The 27,017-nt window shown below is 35.9% G+C and overlaps 1 protein-coding gene across 1 annotated transcript in view; it reads left to right on the forward strand.

Annotated features, from left to right (window-relative positions):
* MALRD1 (MAM and LDL receptor class A domain containing 1) overlaps positions 1–27,017 on the forward strand; it is a 518,391-nt gene that overhangs the window by 310,380 nt on the left and 180,994 nt on the right. The window contains exon 31 of the mRNA XM_020872693.2: positions 26,083–26,211. Coding sequence (XP_020728352.2) covers positions 26,083–26,211 — 129 coding nt within the window. The remainder of the gene's footprint in view (positions 1–26,082; positions 26,212–27,017) is intronic.

Below are 27,017 nucleotides of genomic sequence, written 5' to 3' on the forward strand. Positions count from 1 at the left end.
TTTTACTAAGTATATACTTTGTACATTATGCAGAAATTAAACATTTTGACTTTTCAAAGAAAGGTAACTAGTTTTTATTGATTCAAAAATGTTTCTTTATCAAAAGGGAATAATGGTGATCTTAATTCATTGATTCATGAACAAATGCTACAAAATTTTTAAACCTGCTATTATACACTATAGAGATATTTACTGTTTCGATATATCCATTTTCTCCCCCGTGTGTCCCATAACCTTTCAGATAGGTAGATCCATGTAAAAAAGATGTGGCCAGAGTGCTGTGAGGACATAAAATGTCATTTCCAGGCTGAAGCTTTTCCAAGCTGTTGCACAACCCACCTGGTCTCCTTCTGCTGCTGTGGTTGAGAATGCCTCATCTTCGAGGCAACGTGTCTACATCTGCCTGGTTCCTCTTGAGTTTGCAGAGAAAAATCCCTACTTTGAACTTGTTATAGACCTAGATAGCAAAGTGACCAGAAAAAAAAATGACGTTTTTGAAATTTGGAGATTATTTTTTAACTTTCATATAATCTAGTCAGATCTAATGAACACATCATGCATTTTCTTGGGTAAAATCTAGTAATATCTTTTTACATTAGGGCTATTCTGTACAAAATATATTTACTGGGCCTATACTAAAACTTTAAATATGTTAAGAAAGAACATCCACAGCTTTCCTGGCTCCAGTCTTATGAGGAGAGTGGCCAGAAAATTAAGTTGACACCAAGCAAAGTTCAAAACCAAGAGGTGCAGAGACTCCTTGTGGCATCAGCCCTCTCCTTCCGGTCACTGACAGCAGTGCGCTCACTTTGCCTCACTGCTTGAATTGAATTGAGCCAGGCCTCAGGGGAGAAGTCTCCTTGTTACAGTCAGCCAACAACATTATTTTTCATTAACTCTGAGAGCCAACTTATTTGCTTCTTGTAAAATCAGGGAATAGATTCTTATTCCTGATTCCATGTCCATGTTTTAGACAATAGGACTAAGTAATTGAGTTTATTATATCTTTAATCAGCTATTTTAAATTAAAAAATCAAAGCCATGAATGGATCTAATTACTTTAATGTTGCATTCAAGCCAACCATTTATTACGTACCTAGAAAGTATCAAATCTTAATTTATCTTTCAATAAATTTGATAAAATTAGCACTTCAGTGTCAAAAAAGTCTACATTTAAAGATGTAACTGTAATTGTATCATCATGATAAGCTGAATATTATAATTAATGTGATTGTACTTGATTATAATCAAGCACAATAGAATAACTTGGTTTGTTCATAATATTCAGAAAATATAATTACTTGAACATACGTTTTAGTAAGCCTTCAATAACCCTTGAAATATCCATAAATTCAAATGAAGACTACTGTAGATCTGAATACTAACATTTTCCTCAATTCATGCAGTTTCTAATTAGAATTTGTTTCAGTTACAATGAACATTTCCCCACTTAATATCTATTAGGTCAGTAAGACCATTGCTTAGAGAATTTATGATAGTATGGCATTTCAATTTTTACTGAATTATATTTTTGCTGATTAATTTCTAATCAAAATGAATATTAATGTTTATGAAACTTCCATTTTACACTGGCATATATGTATATATATATATTTTTTTTAATTTCCATTACACAGTTGAAAGGTAAAGTCTTCAGTCCTGAAACAAATGTATTTATATAGGATATGCAAGATAGAAGTGTATGCAAAGTAAGTAGATGTGGAACTTAGATTTATATCCAGTTAGTTCAAACATAAATAGGTTTCAACAAAATCCATAGGTATTTACACATGTGCAAATATTAGAACAGGACCAGAAACTAATTTTTTGTCTAATTGATGAAACACACAAACACATGTATACATCCATACATATACACGAGGTGAGCATGAGTTTATGCAAAACCTCTTAATTTGGATAATCATACAAAAGGGCTTATGGGAAAATAGGATTGGGACAAGCCACTATAAGCATAGATAACTAAGTTATACAGTGCTAGTATAAATAGCAACCATAATAAAAATACAGGCAGGCACAGTTTAAAACATTTTAAAATCCTAATAAAGGAATCCTAATAGAGGAACTTTTCAGCAAATGTGCTACTTTACCTAAAAAGATGTGTGGGGTAGGATGCAAGGAATCTTGATGAACAGGGTGGTGTGAAAAAGACTTTTAGGCTTTTGAATTATGGAGACATGAGAAAGGGACCAAAGAAAAAATGAGAGCGTGTGGAGAAACAGAGCAAAGAAACATGGGATGAGGTTCATACTTAACAGCCCTGTATTTTTTTGTTGATCTCTGACTGAGCTGTGGTAGGGTACTTCCCTCTCTTCTGCTATCCCTTCTTTACAGAAGACGTCATCATAGAGGGAAAAATTATGTAGGAATCCATACAAATTCTGGGCTGTATTGACTTAATTCCTTCATTGTTTAGCTGCATACAAACTTCATTATTTTACAGAAACCTGCATTGCATACATGATCATCAAGACAATAAAAGGAAGCTAATATATTTTGAACACCCAGCATCGTGGGTGGCGTGGTAAAAGCATACCCAGTGCATACATAATGTCTTTTAAGACAGGAATAGGATATTTAATACCAAAGTGGTTCTTGAGGGATTTGAGCAAAATGAGTCAAACAAATTGTTTGGAAAGTTGCCTCAGAGGAGTTGGGAAATACAGTTTTAAATTGTTGATTAAATGGTCAGGAAAGAGTTCAGTGGAAAAAAAAGTGTGGTTTGAATTTTTTTCCACTCATTTACTTGTTGGCCTGTCAGTCTTTATACATCTTCATGATCATTTCTGAGAAGTCTCTAGGTTAATTAGGTCTAGTTTAATCGCCAAAAACATCAAACATAAAGAGTTTATTTGAGGATACAAGGAATCTCAGGAAACTCAAGCTCAAGAGAGCAGTCTAGCTTCAGGAAGATTCTAAAACCAAGGATTGGAAAGAGGGAAATTGAGCTGTGATCTTTCTGTGCCTCTTTGCTTCCTTCTGTGTGTCTGTTTTGGGCTCTTCTACTGTGGAACCAGCTTTCTTTGCTTCCCCGTATATGGCAAAAAATGTTACTACACCACAGGATTCAAGAGCCTCAAAACACCATTGCAGAAACCATTAGTTACACTTTTTAGTTCTCTGGTAGGTGACTCCAACTGACATATCTTGGGTCAAATAGCCATCTTCAGATCAGTTAACTAATTTGATGTCAGAGACATGTGCAAACATGCCTGCTGAGCCCCCACTTTGATGACCATGTGGCCAGGTGAATGATGGGGAGTCATCAGACGAAGGGAGTGGGATAAACAGGTCCACTCTTGGTTCACTGATCATGTATTCTTAGAATAGTATTCATTCAACAAATATGAATACAATGCCTCCACAAATAAGTACAGAGATGAGTTACTTATTCCAATGGATGGCTAGTCTGATGGCATAGGTGAAAAGTAATTAGCTAGAGTAAAGCCATAGAAATAGAGAAGGGGAGATAGCTGTTTGAGGTATTGGCAGGGAGATGGTAGTTCAGGATGAATGCTTTAGCTCCAGTCGTAATATCTCCCTCCCAGCTAGCAAGAAAAAAATAAGGTGGAAGAAAAAGACAAGGAGCCCATACCAACTATTCTTTAAAAAGTTTTCTTGAAGCTGGTGTCTTAAAATTCCACTCACAACTAATTAGTCAAAATTTTGTTTCATAGTCAAATCATAAGGAAAGTTAGAAAATATGTTCATTCAAAACTAAGGAAGAGGAAGGGAATGGATATTTGTTTAGAGAATAACTAGCCTACCAAAAGTTCCTATAGGCAATACCCCAGCCTAAGGGTGTACACAATGATGAACTTAATATATAGGGTCAATACGAATGGTTAATAAAATGCAAATTTCCACTGGCAACCCCTCATCGTTTGCTGTTTCTTCTCATGCTATCTGTTAAGGTTCCTTATTGCTCAGTTCTTCTCAGTCTTTGGCCATATTTCCCTTGTCTCCATAATTCAACACCCTAAACCTTTCTCAACCTCCTACCTTTTTCAAGATTGCTTTCCCTTTTTAGTTTAGGTAAACTATCTATCAGAGAAGGCAATGGCAACCCACTCCAGTACTCTTGTCTGGAAAATCCCACGGATGGAGGAGCCTGGTAGGCTGCAGTCCATGGGGTCGCAAGAGTCAGACACGACTGAGCGACTTCACTTTCACTTTCATGCATTGGAGAAGGAAATGGCAACCCACTCCAGTGTTCTTGCCTGGAGAATCCCAGGGACAGCGGAGCCTGGTGGGCTGCCGTCTATGGGGTCACACAGAGTCGGACCCAACTGAAGCGATTTAGCAGCAGCAGCAAACTATATCTTTAAATCCTCAATGCCCATTGGTTTTCATTAAATTCCTGTAAAATATTTTTTCCTAATTTAGTAGGTAAAATGATATATCTACATCTGTACTTAATAATGCACATAGTTTTTTCTTTTTTTACTAAAATGCCTATTATTGGTCATTCACATTTCTTCTTTTGAGATTTGCCCATTCCTTTCCTTGTTAAAAATTTGTTTTGAGCTGTTTGCTTCTTGCATTGATTTGGACATATTCTTTCTTCACTAATTATATAAACATTCTTTTATAAGATATGTTGTAAATATGTTTTTCTTGCTTTTACTATTTTTTTCATGTTGTTTTTGATGAAGTAAAAGTATTAGTCGCTCAGTCATAGTCATGTCCTACTTTTTGTGACCCCATGGACTGTAGCCCATCAGGCTTCTCTGTCCATGGGATTCTCCAGGCAAGAATACTGGAGTGGGCAGTCACTCCCTTCTCCAGGGGATCTTTCTGACCTAGGAATTGAACCCAGGTCTCCTGTATGGCAGGCAGATTTTCTACTGTCAGAGCCACTAGGGAACTTTTGATGAAAGCATCCTCCTCCAATTTATTTATCCTATTTTTAATGAGGTTTTTATTTTATACATGTGTCTTTGTTGTATAGGTTAAGAAACACCAGAGGTTAAATAAATACATTTTATTCTGTTTTCCATCTTTACATTTTAATGCTTATATTTAAATATTCTTGAACATACTATTTCATCACCATTCAAATTTTTTCTAACTTTAATTATGCTTTATATTTTTGGTTGTTGCTTTTTCTCAAGCCCTCTACCAAATAAAATAAAATAAAATAAAATCACTGTTAGATTGTTTTTTCACTTACAACATGCTGGTGCATTTTATTATACTTTCCTAGTATTGTAATCTACTCTTTTCTTTTTTAATCTGTTGTGCTTTGCACTTGGGGAACATTCTGCATTGATTTTACATGTTTATTTCTTAGTGGTTAATTAGAATTCTCTTAATTATCCCACTCTGGTAGAAACTAAAATATGGAATTAGGTGATTATCCTGATTATCAGGGACTCAAAGGAATTCATTTAGCAGGGTCATACTTTCATTTTCTTAATTGCTTTAAATATAAGCATAGTATTATTAAAAGGTTATTTTAATCTGTAGTAAGCTAAATGTGTTGGTTGAACTAAAAAGAAAAAAAATGATAATAAAAGAAATTAATGATTTTATTATTCATTGATTTTTTACTCTTGTTAACATTTCTAGATCACATTAGTATGAGTTATTTTATGCCCAGCTATACCTTTATGGGTTGAATCATTGGTTGAAAGTCATCTCTGATATATTAAATATTATAAACACATTTAAATGAAGTTGAGACGAACACAGCTCTCTTTGGGTACTGGATGCAATTGCCCAATAAGTTATGGAATGTTTTACAGAGACAATGAGAACATAGGCTCAATAAAACATATGGAGGCCTTCAACCAAACATAAACCATACCCCCTGTGTTTAGATGATCTGAAAAATTCAGAATCTCCAGCGTTCCAGGATCTTCTCTCTCACTCTCTCTTCCTCTACCGTTTTTTAAAAACGGTATTTACTTCCTTGTAAATCAACTAGAAGAAAACAAATATCATATATTAACACATTTATATGAAATTTAAAAGATTGAAGGCGGGGGAGAAGGGGTCAACAGAGGATGAAATGGCTGGATGGCATCACTGACTCGACGGACATGAGTTTGAACAAGCTCCGGAAATTGGTGATGGACAAGGAAGTCTGGTGTGATGCAGCCCATGGGGTCACAAAGGATCAGACATGACTGAATGACTAACTGAATATAAAATCTAGAAAAAGATACCAAACAACATATTTTCAGGGCAAGAATAGAGATGCAGACATAGGGAACGGACTTGTGAGCACAGCAGGGGAAGGATAAGGTGGGATGAATTGAGAAAGTAGCATCAAAACATATACATTACCATATGTAAAATAGATAGCTAGAGGAAAGTTGCTGTATAACACAGGGAGCTCAACTGGCTGTTCTCTGGTGACCCAGAGAGGTGGGATGGGATGGGGGCTGGGAAGGAGTTTCGAGAGGGAGGGGGCATATGTATACTTAAGCCAATTCATGTTGTTGTAAGGCAGAAACCAATGCAATATTGTAAAGCAATTATCCTCCAATTAAAAATTTTAAAAAAGAAACAACTATATTCTCATGAAAAAATTTTTAAACCCATTATTTACTACCTACTGTGAAATGCATCAGTGCTGTGGCCTTTATCTCTGGTCTCACACTGGAATCTCTTGGGGAGCTTAAAATAATATCTCTTCCCAGGCCCCATTCCAGAACAATTAAATCATTATCTCTTGATGTGGGTTGCAGGCATCAATAATTTTTAGAGTTTCAGATAGTTCTAATGCACAGCAAATTATATAGGCCCTTATTGTGTGTGTGTGTGTGTGTGTGTGTGTATATATGTGTGTGTGTATTTTAAGTGTGTATTTTCAGCTTAATATGAAAATAAAATGATCCCGCAAGTTACTCTACACAAAATAAGCATATTGCCTGTACTTTGCAAATCCTTATATGCACTTCTCCACTCATGTAATGTTCTGCTAGAGGAAATCAATACTCTGACTTTTATGATAATCATCTTCTCGAATATATTTTTAGTTTTGGCACAACTGTATTCCTAAATCATATTATTTAATTTTGTCAGGTTTCATACTTTATGTAAATGGAATCATACTGTAAAATTGTGTGTGTGTTTTGCTTCTTTTTTGGCTAAAGTTTTTTGAGAATCTTTACTCTGCGTGCAACTGACTTCACTCTGCATGCAGCTGTCATGAACTGATGTCCATGATATCAATTATTTTGTGTGTTCATGAATGAATATTCCTAGAATAAGAAAGGATCTATTTCTACCTATTACTGTTATTAAAAGTAAGTACTAAGAAATCTTATTAACATAAGGTTGTGATGTTTGTTAAGACTGGATTTACTTATAGTACTGTCCTGAAAGTACTTGAACTGGATTATGTGCCAAAAATATGTTTTAAAAAATCATAGTATTTTATAATCGAAAGTTACTTTTTGATCTAATATCTGAAAACTAATTCACCATTCTAATTTTTGGAAGCAATGGATTAGTATCCACCTGACTTATAAAAGCATTTATTATAATATAGTGATTAGAATTTTTCATTCTCTTAATTTCTAGGAATAATATCCAAGAATGATTTACCTAACAAGACTTAAAAAGATACTGTTAGTAATCTTTTTACTCCTCCATTTAGTGGCTCATTTTTTAACATAATATACTCATAAGGATGTAAAAAATTGCAAGCATAATTTTAACATAACTTTGTCAATTATAAGTGATAAAAAAGTTGGTTTTGTCACATGATTCCTACATACTTTATGTGTTACTAAACAACCAGTGAGTCACTGAGGAAATCAAAGAGGAAATACTTGGAGACAAATGGAAATGGAAACACAACAATCTAGAATCTATAAATTATTTATAGTGAGCATCATTTCAAGTTGCTTCTTGGCCCTTTGTATGAGGGCCAAGGAATATCTGTTCAATTCCTTTATCCATGTTATTTGTGTGTGTGTTTTCTTTTTTTGCTATTGACTTTTAAGCCCATACCTTTTTTATTTTTAATTGAAGGATAATTGTTTAACAATATTGTGTTAGTTTCTGCCATATCAACAGGAATCAGCCATAGGTATACATATGTCTCCTCCTTCTTGAACCTCCCTCTTACCTTCCAGCCTGTGCCAACCCTCTAGGCAGTCACAGAGGATGGGTTTAAGCTCCCTGAGTCATACAGAAAATTCTTACTGGCTGTCTGTTTTACAGATGGTAGCGTATACATTTCCAAATGTCAAACAGACATTTCTCCAGAGACATACAGATGGCTAATAAACACATGGAAAGATGCTCAAAATCACTCATTATAGAAAAATGCAAATCAAAACTACAATGAGATAGCACCTCACACCAGTCAGAATGGCCATCATCAAAAAAGTCTGTAAGCACATACTTTTAAAAAGAGGAAAGAGATGAACATGAGCAAGAAAGGCACCCTTCTGCTTAGTCATCAAGCAGTTCCTTCAGGAGAAAAAAAAATGTAAATACAAATGTGTAAACATTTATAAAAATACTCCTCTCCCAGTGTAACTCCAATCATACTTTTGCAAAAGTATCTATGTTTCAACAAGCTCTTCTCTGCTTGTTGTAATCTCAGTAGTAATATATTTTCTTGGCAATGAGGCGTAATCTTATTTTCCCTTGTGATGATTTTTTGATGCAGTTTTTTGAACAATGCCTTCCACCATCACATTCATTCATGAGCACAGTGATGTCATGATAGGTAATCAGCTTTCTGAAGTGCTAACATGAACATTTAACTTGTAGCTACTAACAGTACATCAGACAATCATTTTTCTGTAGGTGTGTATGTTTCTCCAGTTTTCACTGTGAGCAATGCTGACTTATATCAAACTTTAATACTTTGATGGAAGCTTAAAAATATCAAACTTACTTATGTTTGTGGTTATATATTCTGATTTCTTAATTTTAAAATATAGTTTTGTTTTTAATTGTGAATGCACTGTTGGTAAATAGCGTTGTATGGTAAAATGGTTTCATGCTAATATTTTTCCCTTCAATCTCATGAAACTCCATCAGGCTGAAACATTCTTTGAAAATAGAATAAAAGAAGTGAGACTTTAAATGAGCTAAAAATTACCATATTTCTACTGTCACAGTTTGCCCGTGTATATTTTTGAATGTCAAATAGAGGGAAAGATGCAAAGTTCTACCTTCTATAAAGCATTACATGTGCTTGTGAAAGAGTGTATAAAGCAAGACCAGCTGGTCATAGGAACATTCTAGGCATATCAGTTATAGGAAGCTTCATATTTGGGAAAGAAAATCTATTAGAAATCCATTTCCTGAAAACTATGTCTTTATCTCCCTTTCAAGCATTTTTGTGGACTCTCTTGTTGCTCAGTCGTGTCTGACTCTTAGCGACCCCATGGACAACGGTAGGCCAGGCTTCCCTGTCCTTCACCATCTGTTGGAGCTTCACCATCTCTTGGAGCTCAAACTCATGTCCACTGAGTCAGTGATGCCATCCAACCATCTCGCACTCTGTCGTCCCTTCTCCTGCCTTCAATCTTTCGTAGCATCAGGGTCTTTTCTAATGAGTCAGCTCTGAGTATCAGGTGGCCAAAGTATTGGGGCTTTAGCATCAGTCCTTCCAATGAATATTCCAGATTGATTTCCTTTAGGATTGACTGATTGGATCTCCTTGCAGTGCACCCATATTAGCCTGAAGACTGCTTAGATGTGATAGGTCCTTTCTTTACCTTCTGATCTGCAAACCGAGTCTGCCAAAAATAAAATATCTAAACACACGAGGTTCAGTTCTAGGTCTTTTATTGTGTTCTCTGGTCTATGAGTCTGTATCTGCTATTCCTCACCTTTTATTTACTATAATGTTTAAATAAGTTTTGATATCTGAAAATCAGGTTGGCCAAAAAGTTCATTTGGATTTTTCTACAACATCTTACAGAAAAAACCTGAACAACCTTTTTGGCCGATTTGCTATACAGGCTCTTGATTTTTATCTTCTTTCTTGGAGGTGTCTTTGCTCCTGTTAGCCTTTTGTTACTCTGTATCAATTCTAGATTCAAGTGATTGATCTCTGACTCTGTTTCTCTCTCTCTAGGTATATTGCTATAGAGGTAGGTATAGGTATATATAGGTATATATCTATGGAGATGGGTATTGTTGTTCAGTTGCTAAGTTGTGTCTGACTCTTTGTGACCCTGTGGACTGCAGCATGCCAGGCTTCCCTATCCTTCACTATCTCCCTGAATTTTCTCAAATTTATGTCCATTGAGTCAGTGATGCCATCCAACCATCTCATCCTCTGTCACCCCCTTCTCTTCTTGCCCTCAATGTTTCTAAGCATCAAGGTATTTTCCAAAGAGTCCACTCTTCACACCAGGTGGCCAAAGATAGATACAGATATAGAGATAGATACTCAGGTGGTTCATTATGACTATATCTATATCTCCACCACTTCTGAGAGGCAGGTTTCTTTCTCATTTACTCTAATGCAGCAAATATAAACCCTATTGATTCCAGTTTTGTCTGGGAACCTCCAATAAATCTGCCCTGGGTAGTTCTTAGCCCATGAAGTTATCTCCAGATTTTAATAGAAATTCCAGTTGGCTGAGTTCATTTCATTTTTTACATTGAAGAGTCTTGCATTTGAAAATATAATTCTGTATTTTATTACAGATTGTAGGTATTTTCTTTCAGATGACCTTAACACAATGACAAAAATCTCATACTGCCAAAAATGGAAGTAAAAAAGTGGTTTCTATCAATAATATTTAAAATATTTTAAAATGTAAAACACATGACTACCAAAGTCTTTTGCAGTGTTTTATATTTTATGGAAAATAACATCATCATTTTTTGAATCCTACTTTAGATATATATCTTTTCCCAAGATGTCAATCCTGCTTTGTTCTTTAGGATGTAATGTTCTATTTGATGAGTTTATCTTTAAAGTAACTTATGCACCATATTAAGCAATTTAAGTATTATGTTGAGCTTGAAAATGAATCCAGTGAGCTTCTGGCTGTTTCCATCCTAAAAGATATTATCTTATATTCTAAGAAAACCTTTATTTTTCAATATTTTAGATATTTTTCAAATTTCCTTAGAAGTGTAGAATACACAATTTAATTTTATTCTTTTATCACTATTTTGATTGGAAAAGCAATATCTTAGAGGTTATATAATAAAATAGGCATTGGAAGCTTTAACTCAGTTTGAATTTTAGCATCACTCTTTCTCAGGTATATGACCTGGAACAAGTCACTTACCTAATCTAGGCATCTTCCATAGAATTGGATTATTGTGGAGATCTATTGATTTAATTCTAACAAAGTGATGCAACCAGTACTCAGTCCATTTTAAGTGAAGAATTAATATCATCTAGTAATACTGATGATATTAATTTTGATTAATATCAAATAAATGATGAAGCATTTTCTAACACTATTTAGAAAGGAAACAATCGTGTAAAATATTACTAATGTTTTCTCAAAGCAGCATTTTGTTGTAGAAAGAGTGCTGGTCTAGGATGACTACAAAAAGAATTAGGACTTTTGATATCTACAAATCAAGGATAGTTTACCAGCTTTATATGTTTTATCTTCATTAAATCTTACAAGAACCTATTTTATAGATAAAGAAACTAAGGTTCTTAATGGGACAAGTAGTCAAGAATCAAGAAAAACTTGGAAAAAAGTGACGTTACAAAACTAATTACTAAATGTCAAACATGTACTGAAAACTTTGCATACATGTTTTCTAATGTTCATTCACCTCTGTTATTCAGATGGGCCCTTCATTAGCTCCATTTGTCGAATGAGGAATCAGAGCCTCAGAGAGACTGATTAATTTAGCCAAATGACACAGTTTTTAGAGAATTTACTCAGGGACATTTGAAGGTTTTGTTTAAAAATATCTTTAAGTTTCTTTGTCATGGATAAACTCTTTGTAAACAGTTATAAAATGCATCAAAATATGTTTCTTTAGACTACAGTAAACTGATTAAATTCTGAAGATTTGAATGAAATATTTTATCAAAAATACAGTGCAGATTAAATTTTTATACATCTCACATATAGGAGAGAATTCAGTGGAAGGGATAAAAGATAATATTATCTGTGGTTATACTTATTTGTATTCATTTTATACAGAAAAACATAGCTTGATCACTGATGCTAAAGTTTGCACATAAATTGCAAATTATGTAACAGTGTCCCAAATAAGAGACAAGACAAACTAATTAAGAAAACTGAATCAGATTGATCAGTATTTCAAAATCTCTTATTCTTCACTAAAACCCATTAATGGTTTCAACACCAGAGAAGTTCTAGAATCTTACATTTTTAGGAAGACCATATATTTCCTTTAATGTGAAAATATCTGATGTACGATCATTTTTCTATATTACACATATCATTGATTATTGTTGAAGATTCCTACTTGTAAAGAAGGGCCAAGATGGGGTAATAATAGGTGTGATTAACAGTTTATATCCTCATTTAGTGCATATACTAGAAACGAATTTTACCAATCTTAAATCAAGGTCATTTTTTCTAAAGAATTGAAGATTGAATGAAGATTACTGACTCAATTGAGTCTGTCATTCCAATTATTCTGTAATTCCGTAGCAGGTGTAGGAGAACAAGAAAAAGACACACATGGTAATTGCTGACATGATTAGTAAAATATATACAAATAGTTGCTTTCAGTTTGGTTAAAATAGATCAACTACTTATTATCTATCTAAATAAACATATATGCCTACTGTATATTAATATTTTGAACCAATCAGCAAATGCTTCAGTATAATTTCCATATATAAGGTACCCAAAGGGAAAAAAAATAGTATTCTGAGACAAATGCTAAATAAACAACTGAATCTGCCTCCTCTGCATTTTCTATCATATGTGTATATACACATATGCTTTGATATGAGAATTTCCTCTTACACTTCATCTCCAGTGGACTGGAGATAAACTTAAGCTAAAATGTGCATTCCCCTCTTAATATACCAATTAGAAAATTTTAAGTAGGTCTAAACAGATGACATATTTCTTACATTATGGGTTGTCTTCAAGTTAGAGTTGGAATTTGGCATGTAGATAGATATCCTTAATAAAGGACCGCTGTGAATGATGATTACAATTTTCTTGGGTGAGTTTTTTTCTTTCCTTACAATTTTATGTCTAACACCAAGTTCATCATCCTCAAAAAGAGTATTTATTATCTCAATACTCCTGGCTGCTTTTCCTCAGTTCCCTTTAGCTTATCTTTGCTTTCTGCCTCACGTCATCACACACCATGGACCTAAGTCTGTGTAACAACCAGAAACTTACATCATGACCTGTGTTTATAGATGGTCCAGCTCACAGTATATAGTACGTCTCAGAAATGATCTTAGGCAGTGACAATAATTATCCTGCAGCTGATTTATCCTATAAATACTTTATAATATTTAACAATTTTCTTATAACCATTTTAAATGCAAAATTTTATAAGAATGATTTTGCCCAATATATTTTAAATTTATTAAATGTAATTCATAGCATGTTTAGAATTTTATGTTTAATTTACCACCTATTCTGATTATTGTAGTAAAGTACAGACAGTTTTACCAAAGTTAAACACAGTTCAACAAATGTTAGCTTAATCACCAGAAGGTACCTGGACTCTGTGATATGTATTAGGGATGTAGCAATTAATACAATACAGTTCATTCCTTTAAGGATTCTTTCATATTTTTTTTTGCAGAAGAAGCTTGTCTAGTTTTCTATTGTATAGTGGATAAATCCAACAGGAAATGTATCATTGTACTGTATTTCAATACCATGTGCTATAATTAACATTATCCAGAGAACTAAGAGAGCTGGATGGGTAAATGGGACTTGGAAAGAGTAACACTTAACTTATAGTTTATGGGATTGGACATTTGAGCAGAATGAGGGGAGGTGTTGGGGTTTATGATAGTAAAGACTGTAGTCAGAGCATGAATTCTGGCTTTGCTATGAAGTAGTTGTGTGACCTTCAGTAGTTCAAACCGTATGGAAAATTATAGTACTTGCTTTGTGGAGCTATCTTTAGAATTAAATGAGTTAATATATGTAATGTGCTTAAACAGGATGAGGCATACAATCCATTGCCTTTTCCTCCCCCTCTTTGTCCTTAAGAGTTGTTGTCACCACCATCAACATCAGAATCATCCTCACTGTATCCCATTTGTAGTTGGCGAAGCTGCAGCCATAACAGGTAGATCACAGTTCAAGTTCATTTCTTACTCGCCTTGCAGAGAAAGAGAACATCATGAGCAGTGCGTGGAAGTTTGTGTGCCTTCAGCTGGAGGTGGTATCTCCTCCATTCACACTCCTGGTGTTAGAACTTAATGCCGTGGCCCCACCTCGTTGCAAATGGAGCTGAGAAGTTAAATTGCTTCTATCCCGCAACAGTGGTCTGTTGTAGAAATTTGAGGGTATATGTTGTAAGCAGTCAGCCATCTCCACCACATGGATGAGACAGGATGAGGGTGTAAAAACAAGAATAAAGACCGAAGTAGATGAGGAAAACTGTTATGCTTTTGTGGACCATTCACAGATGGGCATTGTGAAGTTTGGTGTGAGGCACAAATAGGGAAAGAGAAAATAGAAGGCAAAAAAAAAAACAACAACAGAAGAAGAAGAATGTGCCTTGTTGGTCAGCTTTGCTGTGTCTGGTATGTTATTGAGAAATCAAGCAGGAAATGTATCCTGTTTCTAAACTCAGGCAAAGGGACAGATTGGGTTGCAGACATCATGTCACCAACTCCCAGATGGCAGGTAAAATCATGATCATCAGTATGATGTCCAAAGAGAGCAAAGGGTCACAATTTGCTGCTGTGGCCTTAAATACCTGGATTAGGAAAGGAGCCAAGAGAGGAGAAGGGGGTCAAGATGTGACAGAGCAGTAGAAAGATGGTGGCCAAGAGCTAAAGGAATGGAGGCTTACAAGAAGGAAGACATTTTTGCCATATCAGATGCAGAAGTAAAACCCAGAGTGGAAAGGGCTGACATTTCTTTTAAAATGGCAGTTAGGAAAGTATCAGATAACTGAGCAAGGGTTCTTTTAGTGGAGTGTTAGCATCACCGACTCAATGGATATGAATCTGAGCAAACTCTGGGAGATGGTGAAGGACAGGGGAGCCTGGTGGGCTTCAGTTCATGGGGTCGCCAAGAGTCAGACATGACAGTAACTGAGCAATAGCAATAAGACCTGAAAAGACATGGGGAGTAAATGACTTTTGAATCACTAACACACTAAAAATGCTTCTTCAAGCATAAAAGCATAGTGGCCTTCATCATATACATCATTTCTGAATTTTGTTGTTGATTTTGTTTTGCTATTTTTTTATTTCCTTTTCATTCATCATAGGCCTTCTAAAAAGGCTTTTTGTCTAAACCTTTAAACTTGATGTGTCTAGGGCCTAGAGTTTAGTGAACTGCTGTACTTAATTATATGGAGAATCCGTAAGGAAAATCAGACATTTAAAATATAACCAGATCTAGAAAACACTAAAGGTAAAAATCTGAGTTTCATGTCTTAAAGGAGAGGTTGATATATATAATTTTTCTTTCAGACAAACATAGAATCAGTTTATAAAGTCCCCCTTTTTGCTTAAAATCTTGAAAAGTTGGTCTTGATAGATATTTTCCTCTTTGTATACACCTTGGCTCTCTGTAGTGGATTCACATTTTTTATATTTCCCTAAGCCCTTGCTGTATCAAGACATGGTACCTCGTCCAGTAATTCTGATAACACTTCTGATAATTTTGGCACAAGGTGAACTTTGCTGTCACTGAGCTCATGAGGTTACTATGTTAGATTCATTGTGCTGAACTGTCTGATACATGCAGTGACCTTCCTAAAACCTAGCGATTTTTCTAACATAAGATGGATTTAAACATTCACCCTGAATAGAAAATATGAAAGGTATTATTGTTATTTTCTGGACATTTAAATATTCTGGTCATGAGGAATGTTGTCAGCAGTGCTGAGATGTCTTTGTATTTGCAAACTTGCCCCGTTAGTGTTTCTAGAACAAGAGAGCACTCAGGTGAAGTAAGCCATTCTGTTAAGGAGGAATAATGCCTGTCAAGGAAGATTTCAGGTATATTATCTTTCCCAAAATACTTTCCTTGAGCCCATTTCCCTTTTTTAAAAAATCCAAATGTTATTCTCGAAATAAATCTGAATCTTCCATATTTGCAACATGTGCCCAAACTTACTTGATAAGGAAACTGAGAAAGAATGGCATTTGGTAAAGGACTTACTTCCTCTCAGTTGAGTAGTCTAGCCCATCTTTCTGACTGACTAAATGACAAGCTGAGATGATAGGCATTTTGAAAGGTCAGCAGCTGAATAAATGTATTAAATATTTATTATCACACTAGGGCTTTTTTTGCACTAGGGCTACATTTTATTGTCCTCTGACAGCAAGCCATTTAATATCTTCAATTACAGCCCTGAACATCCTGTTTTACTCATATAAGTCTTCACCACCAGATTGTAAATTCTTTGATGGTAAGATCTATCCACCTTGGTGTCTGATAATGGTTTGATATATGTTTCTAGGATGAATAAGTAAAGATACTAAATTGATTACATCACTAGGTGTAAAGGTACAGTCCTTTATATGAGAGTTATTACCATTATTTTCATGTAGAGATCGATATTAAATGACTTCCCTAAGGTTACAGAGCTTTTATGAGAATGGAGGTTCAGCACATTACATTGGCCTCACATATTTGGACTTTCCATTAACAATCAATATCTACTGTCCAGTAGTACCAACTTTAACTAGAGAGAAATTTTTGCTTAGCATGTTGAAATTTTTGAAACATACTTACAATAAAAACTACCCAGAGGCAATTTATCAACAAATTAAAATGGACAAATGACAAGGAAAATTTATATCTTAACAAACAACAAAAAAACATATTTATGAAAAAGTTCTCTCTTCTAACCACTGCAAATGTATCTTAATGTTTCTGTTTCAGTGAATGCATTCAAATGTTGGTATATGTTTACTTTTATAGAAACACAAAATAAACTGATACATGCCAATTTCGGAGGTTTTTCTTTTAAAGCATAGATTGGACAAAATCCAAGTAATGTTAAATGAGGAGAGTGATTTGGAGAAAATTGCTTTCTGGGACTTTCTTGAGATTATTTTTAGAATTCATGATATATTAAAAGTTTTAAAGTATTAAATTAATGTTACAAATTAAACTATAGAAAAATTAGCAGAATTGTATCATAGGATGTGTTTCCCATTCACTTCAAACATCTAAATATATCCTTAAAAAGCACTTATTAATACTGAAATTTAATTATTTTAAGTTAATATCTAATGTATATAATTTAAATATTATTTTATTAATTAATATTAAATTTTAAAAAAGAAAATCTACCAGTTCCAGAACCAAAGAGGGGATTCAACACAGATTATAGATGAAAACTAACTTCCCAGTGGCTTAAAGGACTTGGGGACATGAACATGTAGTATGGTATCTGGAGACTGAAAGTTTCAATCCTGTATAGGAAAAGGAGAGCTAGACATGTATAATTTGCATCAAGCCTGGTCCTTTCCAGAGAAACCCCAGAAATTTGTTGTCTGCCCATGGACTCAGAAAAGGCTAAAGAAAAACAAACAGAACAGGATCTCCTAGCATGAAACCAAAACCCTAAAATTCGTTCCATACCACATATAGAATAGTACAAGCTTTGAGAATAACTCTAAAACAACACATTGGTGGAGATTTCTTAAAAAGCTGGAAATAGAACTGCCATATGACCCAGCAATCCCACTTCTGGGCATACACACCAAGGAAACCAGATCTGAAAGAGACACGTGCACCCCAGTGTTCATCGCAGCACTGTTTATAATAGCCAGGACATGGAAGCAACCCAGATGCCCATCAGCAGACGAATGGATGAGGAAGCTGTGGTACATATACACCATATACATACTCAGCCATTAAAAAGAATTCATTTGAATCAGTTCTAATGAGATGGATGAAACTGGAGCCCATTGTACAGAGCGAAGTAAGCCAGAAAGATAAAGACCATTACAGTATACTAACACATATATATGGACTTTAGAAAGATGGTAACGATAACCCTATATGCAAAACAGAAAAAGAGACTCAGATGTATAGAACAGACTTGTGGACTCTGGGAGAAGGCGAGGGTGGGATGTTTCAAGAGAACAGCATTGAAACATGTATATTATCTAGGGTGAAACAGATCACCAGCCCAGGTTGGATACATGAGACAAGTGCTCGGGCCTGGTGCACTGGGAAGACCCAGAGGGATCGGGTGGAGAGGGAGGTGGGAGGGGGGACTGGGATGGGGAATACATGTAAATCCATGGCTAATTCATTTCAATGTATGACAAAAACTATTGTAATGATGTAAAGTAATTAGCTTCCAACTAATAAAAATAAATGGAAAAAAAAAATAAAACAACACATTGATATTAAAATTCCAAGAACCTTTAAAACTGCAAGGACAGTCATGAAGCCACTGTACATTTATGTTGTTGGGACCCCATGTTATTGGGATCATAATACAGAAAAAGGAAAGCATAAATAGGCAGGATCCTAAATAAAATAATTAACTTTAACTTCCAGAAATTATTATAATTAAAAATAAATATCAGTGAAAAATTTAAACAGATCAGAAGCACAACTGATGGATAAATTGTCAAAGAAGAAATGTGAGCTTATTCACCAGAATGTGACACAAAAAGGTAAAGAGAAAAAAATACTTAAATCGAGGCATTGAGGATAGAATACATGAATCCAACACTTCTTATGGCAATTCCAGAAATAGAAACAGAGACTACTTGAAGAGATAAAATCTATCATCTTCTGTAGTTGGAAAATATTATGAATCCTGAAGCTATCATAGCATAGAAACAATCACACCCTAATAGCAGGGGCGACCCAGCACCAGAATTTGGTTTTCGACAGCATTCTCCAATAAAAGGAACCAGGGATGCTTACAGAAATGACTGACAGCTGATTCTAGGACTGAGTCAAGAAATATGCACGATAAGCCTAAAGCAAATTGTGGTGTTAGAACAGATGGCAGTGTGCAAAAAAAAATTTTTTTTAAGTCTACCTGGATAGGAATATGTCAAAGGGACATAGGAGCCAAATGAAAGAACTCTCCTTGGCCAAAGCTGGAGCAATTTGAGCAATAAAATAAACTAGCATTGTATTATGCTAAATAATACAAATTGTAAAATAAACATCCTTGAGTCTATGTTGATATAATTAACTAAATAATGTATAAATGGGAGAGAAAAGATCAATCTCCTATATGTAAGAACTCTAAATTTATGTAGATTCTCTGCCCGTAAGGAGGGAAGTCTAGATCTTCACTATGTGGTCTACACATAGTGACTTTCTTCCAAAAAATATTATATGGAAAGGGATAGGAAAAAAAGTACAGTGGAGAAACATGACAAGAACTACATTAGCCAGGTAGACAAGGTCCGCTTGAACAGTGATGAGTCAAGTAATAGTATGTACCTTGGTCATGATGTGATGAAAATAACACTTCTGTAGTATTCCTCCCCTACATCCTTAATCCCATCTAAATTATAAGGGCGGGGTAGGGAATCAGAGTCCAATAGAAATCCTACAAAATACTTGACCAGTAATGTCTAAATTCTAAAAGTTATCAAAAACACGGAGAATCTGAGAAACTGTCCCAGTGAAGAGGAGCCTGAGGAGACATGACCTTACCAACTGAATAACATGGTTTTCAATAATGGGTCTGGCCATTATCATCACATCTTTTATGTACTTCATGTGGTAATATTCTGCATGAGAAGTAAAGGTGTTTAAAAATATCTGCCCATGTAAATTTTACTGTCTGAAATCCCAGAGCATACTGAATATCATCACTTGAAAAAGATGATAAAATGAGTGTGTGCCCACAAATTGAACCTGTAGAATGATTATGTTAAGTTCCATGTAATGAATCCTGTGTGCAAAGCTATTTTACTGCAAATAAAAATTTATATGGGCAAGGATTTCTTTACTGTCAATTCTGTTACAAAGAAGAATGATGCCACTTTTCAAGTGATGTCACTTTAAGTGGGGACAATGTATTCAGATCCACAGTGGATTAGTCCTGTAAATTCCCCATGCTTTTTGTTGGATTAAATATTCACTTCTTATGGCTGCATCATTTTGCAGACCTTTTCTTCTTTCTGGGACTTTTCCATTTATCGTATTTTAGTTTTAGGTCTTTAGGGCTCTGTCAGTCTTAACTTTTTAAACTAAAATAAATATTTCTTCTGTTTCATATACTGTTTTCTGCCAGCCAGGGTATCTTCAACTTGCTCCTATGAGCACCAATGCTCTTTCCACTCTCCTTCTCATTAACTACAGTATATGTGAGATTATCTTTCATTTCATATATCTGTTGACCAGGTGAATAGGTACTGCTTTTGTCATTTTGACTAAATGAAGAAACAAAATGGTTAAAGACAGATAAGACATGCTCAGGAAAATAATCCACCTCTTCTATTGACCGTGCTGACTTTCCTAACACCAGTCTGACTGACCATACTCTTAAAGAACATCTACATTTCTTAGAATTGCAGTCTCTTTTTAATTTGTGCAACCTATATACCATAGATTAACCCCACCATAGAGCTGTCAGAACTTACACAGGGCAGGGTAAAACAGACTCTTGCAGGGCACAAACAGGACCTTGTGCACACCAGGACCCAGGAGAAAGGAGCAGTGACCCCACAGCTTGTCCGTGAGTGTCCAGCAGTCTCTGGCGGAGGCTGCTGCAGGGTAGGGCGCACTGAAGTGCCCCTTACTTTCATTACCTCCACCATAGTTTGGCCTCAGGTCAAACAACAGGGAGGGAACACAGCCCCACCCATCAACAGAAAATTGGATTAAAGATTTACTGAGCATGGCCCCACCCATCAGAACAAGACCTAGTTTCCCCCTCAGTCAGTCTCTCTCATTAGGAAGCTTCCATAAGCCTCTTAATCTGTATCCATCAGAGGGCAGGCATAATGAAAACCACAATCACAGCAAACTAACCAAACTGATCACATGGACCACAGCCTTGTCTAACTCAATGAAACTGTGAGCCATGCCATGTAGGGCCACCCAAGATGGATGGGTAATGGTGGAAAGTTCTGACAAAACGTGGTCCACTGGAGAAGGGAACGGCAAACCACTTCAGTAGTCTTGAGAACCCCAGGAACAGTATGAAAAGGCAAAAAGATAGGACACTGAAAGATGAACTCCCCAGGTCTGTAGGTGCCCAATATGCCACTGGAGATCAGCAGAGAAATAACTCCAGAAAGAATGAAGAGTCGGAACAATGCAAAAACAACACCCAGTTGTGGATGTGCTGTATAGAGCAATATAGCATAGGAACCTGGAAAGTTAGGTCCATGAATCAAGGCAAATTGGAACTGGTCAAACATGAGATGGCAAGAGTGAACATTGACATTTTAGGAATCAGTGAACTAAAATGGACTAGAATGGGTGAATTTAACTCAGATGACCATGATATCTACTACTGTGGGCAAGAATCCTTTAGAAAAAATGGAGTAACCTTCATAGTCAACCAAAAGCCTTAAATGCAGTACTTTGGTACAATCTCAAAAACAACAGAATGATCTCTATTTGTTTCCAAGATAAATCATTCAACATCACAGTAATCCAAGTCTGTGCCCTGACCAGTAATGCTGAAGAAGCTGAAGTTGAATAGCTCTATGAAGACCTACAAGACCTCCTAGAACTAACACCCAAAAAAGGTGCCCTTTTCATTATAGGGGACTGGAATGCAAAACTAGGAAGTCAAGAGATACCTGGAGTTACAGGCAAATTTGGCCTTGGAGTACAAAATGAAGCAGATCAAAGGCTAACAGAGTTTTGCCAAGAACACATTGGTCATAGTAAATACCCTCTTCCAACAACACAAGAGAAGACTCTACACATGGACATCACCAGGTGGTCAACACCGAAATCAGACTGATTATATTCTTTGCATCCAAAGATGGAGAAACTCTATACAGTCAGCAAAAACAAGACCAGGAGCTGACTGTGGCTCAGATCATGAATTCCTTATTGCCAAATTCAGACTTAAACTGAAGAAAGTAGGGAAAACCACTAGACCATTCAGGTATGACCTAAATCGAATCCCTTACAATTATACAGTGGAAGTGAGAAATAGATTCAAGGGATTAGATCCGATAGACAGAGTGCCTGAAGAACTATGGACAGAGGTTTGTGACACTGTACAAGAAGTAGTGACCAAGGCCATCCCCCCCAAAAAGAAATGGATAAAGGCAAAATGGTTATCTGAGGAGGCCTGACAAAGAGCTGAGAAAAGAAGAGAAGCAAAAGGCAAAGGAGAAAAGGAAAGATATACCCATTTCAGTGCAGAGTTCCAAACAATAGCAAGGAGAGATAAGAAAGCCTTCCTCAGTGATCATTGCAAAGAAATAGAGGAAAATAAATGAATTGGAAAGACTAGAGATCTCTTCAAGAAAATTAGAGATACCAAGGCAAAATTTCATGTGAAGATGGGCTCAATAAAGGACAGAAATGGTATGGACCTAACAGAAGCAGAAGATGAGGTGGCAGGAATACACAGAAGAACTGTACAAAAAAGGTCTTAATGACCCAGATAACCATGATGGTGTGATCACTCACCTAGAGCTAGACATCCTGGAGTGTGAAGTCAAGTGGGCCTTAGGAAGCATCACTATGAACAAAGCTAGTGGAGGTGATGAAATTCCAGTTGACCTATTTCAAATCCTAAATGATGATGCTGTGAAAGTGCTGCAAACTTGGAAAACTCAGCAATGGCCACAGGACTGGAAAAGGTCAGTTTTCATTCCAATTCCAAAGAAAAGCAATGACAAAGAATGTTTGAACTACCGCACAATTACATTCATCTCACACACTAGCATAGTAATGCTCAAAATTATCCAAGCCAGGCTTCAGCAGTACATGAACCATGAAATTCCAGGTGTTCAAGCTAGATTTAGAAAAGACAGAAGAACCAGAGATCAAACTGCCAACATCCACTGGATCATTGAAAAAGCAAGAGAGTTCCAGAAATACCTCTACTTCTGCTTTATTGACTATGCCAAAGCCTTTGACTGTGTGGATCAAAACAAACTGTGGGAAAGTCTTAAAGAGTTGGGAATACCAGACCATCTGACCTGCCTCCTGAGAAATCATTATGCAGGTCAAGAAGCAACAGTTAGAACTGGACATGAAACAACAGACTGGTTCCAAATAGGGAAAGGAGGACATCAAGGCTGTATAGTGTCACCCTGCTTATTTAACTTATATGCAGAGTACATCATGAGAAACACTGGGCTGTATGAAACACAAATTGGAATTGAGATTGCCAGGAGAAATATCAATAACTTCAGATATGCAGATGACACCACTCTTATGGCAGAAAGTGAAGAACTAAAGAGCCCCTTGATTTAAGTGAAAGAGAAGAGTGAAAAAGTTGGCTTACAGCTCAGCATTCAGAAAACCAAGATCATAGCATCTGGTCCCATCACTTCATGGCAAATAGATGAGGAAACAATGGAAACAGTGAAAAACTTTATTTTCTTGGATTCCAAAATCACTGCAGATGGTGACTGCAGTTATGAAATTAAAAGCTGCTTCTTCCTTGGAAGAAAAGCTAAGATCAACCTAGACAGCATATTAAAAAGCAGAGACATTACCTTGCTGACAAAGGTCCCTCTAATCAAAGTTATAGTTTTCCCAGTAGTCATGTACATATGTGAGAGTTTGACTATAAAGAAAGCTGAGTGCTAAAGAATTGATGTTTTTGAACTATGATGTTGGAGAAGACTCTTGGGAGTCTCTTGGCCTGCAAGGAGATCGAACCATTCAATCCTAAAGGAAATCAGTCCTAAATATTCATTGGAAGGACTGATGCTGAAGCTGAAACTCCAATACTTTGGCCACCTGATTCAAAGAACTGACTCATTGGAAAAGACCCTGATGCTGGGAAAGACTGAAGGTGGGAGGAGAAGGGGACAACAGAAGATGAGACAGTTGGATGGCATCACTGACTTGATGGACATGAGTTTGAGTAGGCTCTGGGAGTTGGTGATGGACAGGGAACCCTGGCATCCTGCAGTCCATGGGATCAGAAAGAGTCAGACATGACTTAGTGACTGAACTATACCATAGATACTCTGGTCTATGCCAGAGTTTACTATAATTATACTATAATTCTCTACACTATATGATTTCTCTCTTCTCTTTCTATTCTATATTGTTAAGGAAATAAGCCTCATTTAGAGATGAAGCCTCTCTTGGTCATTTTTTTTAAACTAAAGAACCAATTATTTAGATTATAAATTAAAACACATTTCCTCTGTGGAGTAGTTATATAACTTCACAGCCTATGACATAGAAAAATAAAATAATCTCCAGTGCATAGACTTGCATACTGAACAATGTCCACATACTGCTCTGGGTTAATAGTAAGTTCTCACTAATGTTAATGAAAATTATGTGGCAAAGATTCTACATCACTCAAAGAACATAACCTTTAATTCTTCATGTTACTGATATCCACGGTCTGAATATTGGCTGTTCTTTTAGGTTCCCTCTCTTCAATCTTATATTCAGACTCCATTTTACTGGTAAATTGTTTCTGGAAATTATTCAGATTTTAACTGTTGTATTACGGAGATGATTCAAAGACTATGGAAATGCACTTTTATGAAAGCTGAAGAGATTTACTATTTTCCTTATGAAAATACTGCCTATTTTTGAGTGACTTACTCCCACCACAGTCACACTGGTCCAAACCCATAGTAATCTATGTAACAAAGGAATTGCTGAGGTTTATTTAATATGTTGAATTTGATAACAATAGCTTTAGACCTTTAGTGTATATAATTTTGAAGTTATAAAGTATTATCATTAGACTTTGTGTCAGTTGAAATTATATGCAAACATGTGAATTGCTTGGAAAATTCTATGTTGATTTGCTTTAAAATTTTTTTTTCATTTATTTTTGGCTGAACTGGGTCTTTGTTGCTGCCTGAGCTTTCTCTTGTTGCAGAGAGCCAGCTTCTCACTGTGTTGGCCTCTCTTGTTTCTAAGCACAGGCTCTATAGAGTATAGACTCAGTATCTATGGCACACAGACTTAGTTGTTCCATGTTATGTGGGATCTTCCCCGGACCAGGGATCATACCTGTGTCCCTTGCATTTGCCAGCAGATTCTTCATCATTAGACCACCAGGGAAGTCCATCAATCTGCTTTTCTAAGTCACCTTTAGATGATACCATTATGCCTTCAATTATTATAACTAGCATTTATAAAGCACAAATCATATATTGAGTGCTGTATTAGGCCCAAAAAACACAGCAAAAAAATCCTGTGTTAAAAGAGCTTACTGTCTGTAAGGACAGACAGATGTGTAAACAGCTCTTATACAAGGTGGTAAGCATTTAATATAGAAATAAAAGTGCTCTTAGGCAGCATGAAATAGGGAGTGTCCAACCTGAGGCTTGGATGGCAGAGAGAAAGTGAGACCAGAGTAGAGAAAAAAGTTGTTTCCTTGGGTCTTAAGATTGAACAGACCACTAGGACCAAAAGAGGGAATGATCACTACAGGCAAAGGAAGAAATATTTATGAGGACACGGCAAAACACAGAGCAAGTGGCATCTTGGTGAAGCCCTCAGTCCTAGGATAGAGTTTAGCTGCAGATGCTTCAGGGAGGAGTTGCACCTGGAAAACTAAGCTGGAACCAAAAATCAAAAGATTTTAATGCCTTGACTGGGAGTTTGGGTTTATGTAATAGACAATGGTCAGCCCTTGATTGCTTAAAAGATATTTTCAAAGTGCAGTTTCTATTACTTGCTGAACAGTTCCAGATGTGACTGAGAGATGAGGAGTCATCTAGTCTCTCTTGGGCAATGATTCAAATCTTGAACTTATCTAAGACTGTGGGATCTATAAAACAATTAAAGGGAGCATTGAAATATAATGAAAGTATTACAAAATGATGTTTGTGATTGTTACTTTGTTTTTCTCCAGTGGGAGAGACTTCTGAGATTTGCCCAGAAGCCACTGACTTTTTGTGCCACAACAAGAAGTGTATTGCATCCCACCTTGTCTGTGACTATAAACCAGACTGCTCTGATGGATCTGATGAAACTCACTGTGGTAAGTGTATCTGACTGTTCTAATGCTGCCAGTTCAGCACAGAGTTTCACTGTATTAGTAAAGTAAGCTATTGACATTGGTGAATGAGAAGAAATATTCTTTCATGCACTAGAGTAGACTTAGAACATTCAAAATATTTTTCCAACTTCTCTCTGAAGATATTTAAATAGAAGCCCTACCATCCTTTTTATCCCCATACTAAAAACTGCAGCAAATCTATAGCAAATCGTGTGACAAAAATTTCCCATTATGTCACTGTATAGAACTGTGTGCAGAGTCAGAATTCAAACTGTCAGAAATTGAACTAGCAGTCTACATTTCTTCATCAATTCTCATTACTGTTTTCATTCCTCCCCCCTCAACCCCCACCAATGGCTGATTTTATAGATGAGGCAAAAAATGAGCACCTTGAATAAATACTAGTTTAATGATTAATTTTATTAATTACATTGCACTGGAAATAATACATGAGCCACATTTTAAAAATTCAAACTTTAATTCAAATGATTTTTAAAGTCATGTATAAAGCCAAGTATGTAATTTTAAAACATGAGCACATACTTAAATCCAAAGAATTTTTTTTTTTCATATATCTTACTGATGAGAATTCATATACCACACAGGCTACCTGTTGCAATTAGCATTTGCTGTGTAGCAAAGTACCCTAAGAGTTAGTGGTCCAAACAAGTTTCATTTGGTTTGCAATTTTGTGGGTCAGTAAGTTAGGAAGGAATCAGTGAGGCAGCTTGTCTTAGATCCACATGCCTCAAACTGGGACATCTGGACCTGGAGGAGCACTTCCAAGA

This window comes from Odocoileus virginianus, chromosome 9, assembly GCF_023699985.2.
Source record: "Odocoileus virginianus isolate 20LAN1187 ecotype Illinois chromosome 9, Ovbor_1.2, whole genome shotgun sequence".
NCBI classification, from domain to species: domain Eukaryota; kingdom Metazoa; phylum Chordata; class Mammalia; order Artiodactyla; family Cervidae; genus Odocoileus; species Odocoileus virginianus.